At 63.3% G+C, this 9,473-nt stretch overlaps 1 protein-coding gene across 1 annotated transcript in view; it reads left to right on the forward strand.

Annotated features, from left to right (window-relative positions):
- NPLOC4 (NPL4 homolog, ubiquitin recognition factor) overlaps nucleotides 1-9,473 on the forward strand; it is a 36,268-nt gene that overhangs the window by 24,407 nt on the left and 2,388 nt on the right. Inside the window, exons 13-16 of the mRNA XM_047756819.1 lie at nucleotides 4,635-4,706; nucleotides 6,964-7,059; nucleotides 7,969-8,085; nucleotides 9,323-9,425. Coding sequence (XP_047612775.1) covers nucleotides 4,635-4,706; nucleotides 6,964-7,059; nucleotides 7,969-8,085; nucleotides 9,323-9,425 — 388 coding nt within the window. The remainder of the gene's footprint in view (nucleotides 1-4,634; nucleotides 4,707-6,963; nucleotides 7,060-7,968; nucleotides 8,086-9,322; nucleotides 9,426-9,473) is intronic.

A 9,473-nucleotide genomic window follows, 5' to 3' on the forward strand; every position in this document is an offset into this window, starting at 1 on the left:
AGCTGTGTGAGTGACGCACGCTGGGAGCACCGGGCCCAGACCGCGTCATCGCTGCCTCTCAGGACGTCAACGGGAGGAAGGCTGGAGCTTCAGGGCCCAGGCTGAGGCTCACCGCTCAGACAGACGGTCGTTTCCTGTGACGACAAGTGTGCTCTGGTTTGAATGTGTCGTGTTGGGTGCTTCCTGCGGGGCGGGAGGCACGGCTCGTTCTCGGCGTGGGCGCTGTTCCTGCTCCCCGGCCTGGGCAGCCTCTGCTCTCCACTTGGCACTGCTCTGCCTGGAGGGCCCCTGTCACCTCTGCCCTGCCGCAGGCCTGCTCCTGTACGTCTGCGAAGCATCTCGACTCCGTTGCTGAGGGATATTCCCGTATAGAGAGCTCTGGGCTGACTCTGTGGCTGGAGGGAAGGCAACTGTCACCTCTGTGTCCCCGTCCGCAGTGTGACTTGTCAGGCTGGCTGCTTTTCCGCCCTGCCTTGTCACTGCTTTTACCAGGGGATTGTGACCTGCCTGCCTGGGTGTCTGCTCACGCATCCCGTTGGTCTCCTGGGTCCTGTGGGCTGATCGTGTCGGGTTTGGGCTGCTGGGTATGTTTTCTGGTGCAGACTTGGCGGCTGCAGGACAGCCCCCAGCTGCCCCACCGCTCCGCTCCGTGCGTGGGGATCTGGGCGGTCGTGGTGTCGGCCGGGGCTTCCATCTCCCGTGAGGCGCCAGGCCTTTGGCAGCTTTTGGCTCCCAGGGCCCATGGCTGTCCCCAACCCGAAGGAGCGTCGCCCTGGCTCCGCCACCGCCGCCAGCACCAGCTGGCGAGGGCTCTTGTCTGACTTGGCCCATCCGGGTGACCCAAGGTCATCTCCTGGTTCGGAGGTCAGCTGCTGAGTGCCCGATGGCTCCTGCAGGAGCCCCTTGGCCGTGCAGGGCCGTGATTTCTCCTCCTGGCCCAGCTCTGGGCACTGGGGCAGGAGATACCTCAGGGGCACTCTGGGAATTCTGCGCTCAGTGTGGGGGCTGTGTCCTTTCCCCTGGGGCCTCAGTCACCGTCCGTCTGGCTGCGGGACAGTGACCGCAGCTCAGCAGCTCGGGCTGTTCTCTCCTGTTGCATCCCGGGTGGTGTCCGTCGCTTCCTCGGGCTCCTTTGCTCTTCCTTCTCTCGGGCCCATCCCGTCTCGTGGCTGCTCATCCCGCACATTGTGTTTTCACCGCGAGACGTGGCGTTTGTTTCCACGCTTCCCGCGTTTCAGCGTAGCGTTTTGAACGTGTGGCAGACCGTTACAGGGACTGTTTCACTGTCCCCTCTACAGATACTCTCTGTCAGTTCTGATGGGCCGGTTCTCCCCCTTAATCGTGGGGTGTAATCCTGTTAAAGGCCCCGCGTCCACCGATGGCGTCGTCGCTGGGTTTGCAGTTCCCGTCACATCGTCTCTCTTTCCTCCTCGTGTGTTGGGCGCGTTTTGTCCTCTGCGGGTCGTGTTTGTTAAAAATCATAAAAGCAGAGAACCTTTCCACCGGGAAGGGCTTCCTCTTCCGCTGGTGGGAACTGGGGTGGCGGGCTCTCCGCCTCCGTGGAGACGTGCTTGTCCGGCGTGGAGCTGCTCGCACCTGGGTGTGGCCCCTGACTGCGGCCTTTTCATGGAGTGCGGACTTCCAGGGTTTTCCACACGCGTCTGGTGAGCCTTGTGAGGTCACAGCCAGCCTTAAGTCTTTGTCCACTCAGCCCCGAAAGGCTAGGGGAGGTTCTGTCCAGCCCTTAAGGCGTTTTCGGCTTGGCTGTTGCCTCCTGCGGTTTAGACACGTGGGCCCCTTGCACCTCAAAAGTGGGGCATTACCTGAGGGGAGGCTGGCCGTGGGCTTGCAGCCCACGTCCCCCGTGTTGCGGCTCCAGGCCTGTGTGAAAGCCATGGTCTCTGCTGGTTTCTTCCTTCCCAGCGGGCACCGCCAGCCGGGCGGGCAGAGCCTGTGTGCAGCCCCACGTGCCCTGGGGTCACGAGAGTCTCCACAGCGAAGCTCAGGCTCTGTGTCACTGATCACTCTGGGTTTTCTTTCTTTCTTTCTTTCTCTTTCTGTCTTGTCTTTTTAGAGCCGCACCCATGGCCTATGCCGCAGCAGTGCCAGATCCCAGCAGCATCTGCGACCCGCACCACAACTCGGGGCAATGCCGGGTCACGTGTAGGGACTGGGGCGCGGGTCAGGCCCAGGCCAGGCTCCACGAGGGCCCGGGGAAGTGTCGCTGGGGTCGTAAGCACCCGACAGGTGCCCTGTGCGTGCCCATCCTCCAAAAAGACTTCGTCCTGAGAAGTCAGTCTTTCCTGCTTCATCCTGCGAGGCTCCAACCGCGCCGCTAGTTTTCACTCGGCACCTCCTTGCGGGTCCTTTGAGGAGGAGGGCAGCGCACCCAGGGCCCAGCAGCCCTTTCCTCCGCCAGATGGGGCCACCCCTGTTGTCCCAGCACAGGGCCCTTTGAGCTAAAAGACAGAGAGACCCTTGGGTTTCTTGTCGCCGTTCCAGACACAGCCGCTAGCAGGTAGCGAGGCACCGGGGGCTGTGATTTCTGACTGTTGCAGGTGGAGGTAAAACGGCTGACGCTCTGGCGGCGGCCAGAGCTCCGATCAAGAAGTCTCCTTGCCCGCGCATTCCGCCTGACGGGCGCCAGCGCCCATAAGAAGCGATTGCCTTTTAAAATGGTGTCTGGGGCTCGGGCTCAGCCGGCAGGAGCCTTCGCGGGAAGGCCTGGGCCGAGGTGGAAGGCACCTGTCTCTCCTCCAGGGAAGAGGGGGCGGTGCCGCACCTTCATCTTCCGGGGGCAGGAGGGCGCAGCGGGGTGGTCCAACCCGAAAGAATCAGTAGCATGGCACACACGAAAGAGAGGGATGCACTTAACGGGAAACGTCCCTGGAGGGGGGAGTAACGCCAGCAGGTGCGGGGAGGAGGTCTGCGTGTTAATAGCGCTTAATTCGATTGGAAGACGAATCCCAGGAGGGCTCCCTCCGCGTGAGCTGTTGTAGGTTGTTTCTTGGGGGGCAGGCGTGCGTTTTTGGAGATGGTGAGTTAGCCGACTGGAAATGAGTCCCCTTCCCACCGCGTCTCCTCCAACGAGAAACTGCCCCTCCTGGGACCCCAGGACCCATCTAGGAGCCTCACGTCAGGGCTGCTGCCGCCCGTAGAGGCAGTGGAGCCACGGAGAGCCGGCCCGGCCTGCCTGCTGCAGGAAGGAGCCCACGGAAGCCCCTGGGAGGCCGGCCCTGATGGAAGGGCTGGAAGCAGGCCGCGTTTCCGGGAACAGGTCCTGGTGGCGCGCGTGTGTCTTGGGTGGGTGGCGAGATGGGGGTGGGGGGGACCGTGGTCCGGGAGGCGGAGGGGCGGGGTCCTGCCAGCAGGTCTCGGGGCTGCGGACAGAGCGGCGGCGGTCGGCGCAGCGAAGCCGGCGTGCGCGTGGAGCAGCTGCGCTGCTGAGGGAAGGAGCGCCCCGGTAGGGGTGGGCCTGCTGGAGCCTGGGACGGCTGGGGAAGGTGGCCCACCAGACCCTCCGACATCCCCGAAGGTGTTCTGTGCCCAGGCGGCCTCGCGACACCCGCGCGCCTTCGTAAACGTAAACGTGATCGGGCGCCGCGGCTGTGGGATTTGTGTATGACTCGGGGAATGATTTCTGTGGTGGCACGTGATGACTTAGAGGGAAAATATGACCCCGTCTTGCAGAACCTTTCATGGAAGGCGCCGGTTTTTATGAATTTATTTCTAGAGCTCTGTTTGACATAAATCAGATCTAATTGCCATCTTATGATTAATGAACATATGCTGGCCGTTTTCCCCATAATTAAACTCTATGCTCCGTGCATCTGACAAAGCAGAACATGTTTAGACTCTGACAGATGGGTGGGGGGAGGTCCCGTGTCCGCATGCGTGTGTGTGTGTGTGTGTATTTTATTAATGCACGAGGGTTAAGTTTCCATGAAGTTGGGGTTTCAGAGATGTGAGTGAGGTTAAGAGTTCGCATTCAGGAGTTCCCGCTGTGGCGCAGCGGAAATGAATCTGACTAGCATCCGCGAGGTTACAGGTTCGATCCCTGGCCTTGCTCAGTAGGTTAAGGATCCAGCGTTGCCATGAGCTGTGGTGTAGGTTGCAGACACGGCTCGGATCCGGCATTCCTGTGGCTGTGGTGCAGGCCGGCAGCTGCAGCTCCGATTCGACCCCTACCCTGGGAACCTCCACATGCTGCAGGTTCGGCCCTAAAAAGCAAAAAAAAAAGTTAGTTGTAGCATTCAGGTGTGAGGCTAAGCGCCTCCCGAGGAAGGGGCCTGGAGGTGGCCCACGGGGGTGGGAGCCCTGTGTCTGTGTCTCCCGCAGCTTTAGCACCAGGCGGATGAGGGGGCTGAGGACGGGTCTGGGAGGCGCTTTCTCTGCAGAGACCCCGGCCAACCCTGGCCTAAAGCAAGGCTGCTCTGCCAGGTTGTGTTCGCGTCGAGCGCTCCAGGCAACGGTGGAAGGTGGATTCATTGCCAAAAGGGGCCCATTTTCCTCTCTACTTGTTACTCACTTCGACAAGAATTGTAGTTGTGCAAGAGGGGACCAGATGGGTGGAAGGAGACCCTGTCGCAGGGCAGCCGCCGGGACTCACGCCCAGACCTCCTCTCGTGTTTCAGGACATAGACAAGTTCGGCAACGAGATCACGCAGCTGGCCCGCCCCCTGCCCGTGGAGTACCTGATCATAGACGTAAGCGTGCCATCTCCCTCTCCCCGGGGCCAGGACAGCAGGCGGGGTGGCCTTGCGAGGGCGCGGGCGCTTGAGCGCCTGCCCCCCTGCCTGGCCCAGGACGGGCCCCTGGTGGCTCTGAAAGGCTCCAAATCTTAGGGCTTTTCCTTTCAGCTTGTCTCTTATTTCCTTAAAAACAACTTAAGGGGGTAAGTCCTCCCCATGTAAAGTGCAGGGGGGGACCGCCTCTCCCTGCTCCCTGCGCGGCTGCCACCCCGGCACAGCTCCGCTGCCACAGCCGGGCTCGTGGTGGGCCACGACTCTGTCCCTGAGTGCAGGGGGCTGTGGTCTCCCGGGAGCACTCCAGGAGCTGAGAAGGCCCCTGGTACCCACACACCTTCCCCAAGTCCCAGCTCCGCCCACGGAGACGTGGCCGCAGGGCAGAGGGCACGGAGGCGCTGGTTTCCTCCCTGCTGCCTGCCAGGATGAATTCGGGCTGCATTTGGACTCGGGACGGGCATGTGATTCCGGCTGTGAAGTGTTGTTGCGCTTGGAGCTGCGGATCCCCGTGAGCCAAGCCCGCCAACGCGCCATTCCAACTGACAGCTCCCGAGGACGTGTTTATTACCGAGGCCGCGAAGGCATCTGCTCTGTAGGCCACCTCGGGGCGATTAGGATGAGAGCAGATTGATGGAGCATCCCCTCGGCAGGTGTCTGCGCGATTAAAGCCAGCTTCCTGAGCCCTCTCCCAGTGGCCTCCCCAGCCTTCCCTTTCTCAGAGGAGCCAAGTCCTTGCACCCGTGCCTCTGCTCTCAGGAGCATCCAGCCCCGCCGCCCGGAGCGCTCCCCTAGGAAGGAGGGGGCGGTGGTGTCCAGACAGGCGCCCAGCTCCTCCCCGGCCCCAGCCCCCTCCGGTCCAGGGCACCTGATGACTTCAGATCTCGTGACCGAGTGGCTTCTCGGGCTTCCGTGGGTGCTCAGCTGGTTGACGAGGCGGCCTGGGTTGGGAGAAGGTTTGAGCCCAAGACGAGGTGTTTGGCGCCCTGCATCCTCTGCCTGGGCATCCGGGATATTCACAGACCCCGTGGGAACCTTGAGTCTGTGGCTCTCCGGGGGCAGCTCCAGGTCCAGCAGACCCTCCCTTTAAGTCCGCATTTCCTCACCAGTGGCCGTGTTGCCAGGGCACTGCCGGCTCTGCCTTCCAAAGGGAGGGCCTCCAGCAGGCCACAGGCTCGGCCAGAAGCGCGGCGGCCCCTCTCCCGTCTCTAGAATCGTGGCAGCAGCTGCCACTGAGCCCCCACGTGTGCCGCTCCCTCTGCCGGACGGAGCATGTTCCAGAGGCCACTCCCTGCGGCTCGAGGCCACGTGGTCTCGGCAGTAAAAGCACAGCGGTGCCTGAGTTTGGGAGCAACTGATGGCTCAGCTCCCCTTCACAGCGCTGGCACGGCCACAGCGGGTCCTGGGCCAGCCAGCCTGAAGCAGCTCGCTGCCTTGGCTGATGCAGAAACCAGGCCAGAGCAACGTTTTCGTGCTTTAGAAATAGTCCCAGAGGAACCAGAACAGCTACCATCAATCTGGACGAGGTGTAATCTGCTGCCGCCAGCGTCAGGTTGCAGAGGAGGAGCTGCGCCAGCGAAAGCTGGCAGAGGGCTCCCACTTGGGTGCCTTGCGGGGAGGGCCGTCCCCCGGGAGGGATAAGGAGCTGTTGGTGTTGATTCCTGTACGTCTGCCCCGTGCCCGTAGCTTCTATTGATTGCACGTCGGATTTACGACGCCCTGTCGCTTCTGAGGCGTCTCTGAGCCAGGTGAGGGGCTCGGGCTCCCCTGTGCACCCGAGCTCTTGACGCCACCGTCTTCAGGGGCAGCGGTGCCCTGTGTCCAGCGGCCTTGCCCTTCTTCCTGCCTGGATGTGCCGGCTCCAGGGCACGGAACCTGGAAATGCAGAAGGGCCTCAGCCAGCTCGCTGGAGGGCACTGTGGCCCTCAGAGCCGTCAGGCCCTCTGTTCCTGTGGCTGCGCTCCAGGCCAGCCTGGATGGCAGGAGAGCAGCTGCCTGGGCAGCCGGCCCCGTGCTGCGTACCGCCATCCTAGCGGTCCCTCCAAATGACCCTTTAGTCTGCCCCCCAGGGTCCAGAGTTGCAGGATTTCCACCTGGGGGCGGTGCTGAGGCTTCGGCATCCCTTCAGTGTGGACCAGCTAGGACCCCTGCCCGGGGGGAGGGGTGCGCTCAGGGCCCAGCCCCCTGCTAATTTATCGTGCGTGTGTGTTTCCTTCATTAGATCACGACGACTTTCCCCAAGGATCCAGTTTATACTTTTTCTATTTCGCAAAATCCATTTCCTATTGAAAACCGGGATGTTTTGGGTGAGACGCAGGTGAGCTCTTTGTCCTCAGGAGCACAGTGTAAGTCGCTGCTGCCTGTTCCTCTTGTGTCACTGCTGTGTTTCCCGGGAAGCCCCGGGCTTCCTAACTCTTCTCTTTGTCCTTGTGATGGAGCCCAGCGCCAGGCGCCTGCTGAGGGCAGGACCGCGGCCGAGCCTGCGGGCACATCCTCAGGGTCCTCAGGCTGGGGCTTTGCCAGGGGCACCATTCGGGGCCCGCCACTGGCCACCTTGTGTCCCCTCCCAGCAGCTCTGCAATTAGGGACGAGCTGTCTCTCGCCACCTCGTCACCCTGCCGTGGCTCGGGCACCGCCCGGGCCACGGGGCCTCACGCGGCCCAGCCTTCAGGGCTCTCGCCTGCCCACCAGGCCAGGTTGCAGCTGCCAGGCCCCCCTCGTGGGGCCGCCATGCTGGTGTGCGAACGCGCGTGCTGCGCGCTGCTGCAGTGAGACTGCCTCCCGCACGGTGACTGGCTCACGGGCCGCCTGCCCGGGTGCTGGGGGTGCAGAGGCACCCCGGTCCCGCGGAAAGAGTCAGTGGCACTCTCCACCCGCACACGTTTCCTCCCTGTCCTGTGGCCCAAGATGGACAGCGCAGCAAGGCCGTGGCGTGCGTGTAGACAGACAGGGCTCCTCCCGGGCCGCAGAGGCCCTCCCCACCCTGGCGCCCTGGTGGCGAGCGTGAGAGTCGCCCAGCCGGGCTGCTTCCCCTCTGGACAAGTCAGGCGTGCTGAGCAGCCACGGCCACAGCTTCACGGGTGCTGGGCCTCCCTCCGTCCCGGGTCCAGGCGGTGTGGTTCCGGGAGGAGGGAGGGCCGTCCGCCGAGGGCGTTCAGTCCCCCTCCGTAGGGCTGGGGCTCCCCGCTCACGTCTGTCCCTCCCCCCGACGCGCCTGTCGCCGTAGGACTTCCACAGCCTGGCCACCTACCTGTCCCAGAGCACCTCGTCCGTCTTCCTGGACACCGTCTCGGACTTCCACCTCCTGCTGTTCCTGGTCACCAACGACGTCATGCCTCTGCAGGTGCGGCCGGCTGGGCTCCCTCCTCACAGGGCAGAGCCCTCCGGGCAGCCAGGCCCGGGTCCGCAGCTGGGCCCGTGGGCCTTGAGAGCAGGGCGCTTCCCTGGAGCGTGTGCCCGGGAGCAGCGTGTCCCCTGGTGGCGCAGCTCCGCCGCTTGCTGGAGTCACGGGGACGCGGAGGCCACTCGGCTCCGTGTCCTTCTGGCCAAACCGCAGGCAGAGCTCTGTCGGAGGAGCTTGGGAGTCCCAGCCTCTGCCTCCCCGCGCTCCCGCCTCCCGCGTTAACTCTGCTTCCTCGTCCCGGCCCAGGAGGTTGGCCCGTGCCCAGGCCCGGGCGCACAGCTGCACACGGGCATTTTCCGGACCCTCTGTTGGGGAGACGAGGGCGAGGGCTAGAGATGGCAGCTGCTGCCTGCATGGCCCGGGGCAGTGGGTCCAGCCGGGAGGCCCCTCGCCGGGGCTGTGCCCGGGGGCTCCTCCTTTGGGCCCCTTTTCTGCCTGAGACGAGGAACTGCACTTCTGTGAGGCGACAGGGTAGGAAGGAAAGGCCCGCCCCTCCGACTGCTCTTCTGGGCCAGGTGGCCTGGAGCTGTTCTTGTATCCTGCTGGGCTTGTCTGGTGTCTGTGTTTTGTCCCCAAACTCCCCAGGCATGCCAAGCTCACTGGCTTTGCCTTCATGTTAAACCCAGAGCGGTGCACCTCCAGCCCCGGGCTTGGCGGCTTCCTGTCCAGTCGGGGAGGGGGGTGGAAGCTCAGGGCCTCCTCGCTGGGAACGGGGGGGCTGCTTTGCCGTCACCTGTTAGGGAGTGGATTCTGTAGGTGCTGCTCGAGAGCCCGGAGAGCTTTCTGAAGCTCATTCTGTGACCCGCTGGTTCTCTGCACGGTGACCCTGGAGGCCTAGGGTGCAGGGTGCACTGACACACAGACATGACGCAGAGGACAGGGCCAGCCGGGCTCGAGCGGGGAGGCTGGGCCGTGGTTACCTGGGGCTGGGGCACCGCCAGCCCCGGGCAGAGAGCGGCACAGGCGCCGGCTCTGGGAAGGAGTCACGCGTCAGCTCAGTGTAGCGCTTACATTTATAGACTTGAGTGCGTGGTGTTTTGTGGTTCCTAGTGACAGCCTGTGAGGGTTTTGATGTCTCCTCTAAAGCGTGTCTTCGTGTTGGGGAAAAGAAACTTGGGAGCAGGTCCATCTCCCATCCATGAAGCAAGTGGGAACCTTCTTTTTTGGCGTCTGGCAGGACAGCATCAGCTTGCTGCTGGAGGCCGTGAGGACCAGAAATGAGGAGCTGGCCCAGACGTGGAAGAAGTCGGAGCAGTGGGCCACCATCGAGCAGCTGTGCAGTGAGTGCCCTTCCCAGCCCCGCAGACCTGACGCCAGACGTGTTCTGG

Source organism: Phacochoerus africanus, chromosome 14 (assembly GCF_016906955.1).
Source record: "Phacochoerus africanus isolate WHEZ1 chromosome 14, ROS_Pafr_v1, whole genome shotgun sequence".
Taxonomy (NCBI): Eukaryota; Metazoa; Chordata; class Mammalia; order Artiodactyla; family Suidae; genus Phacochoerus; species Phacochoerus africanus.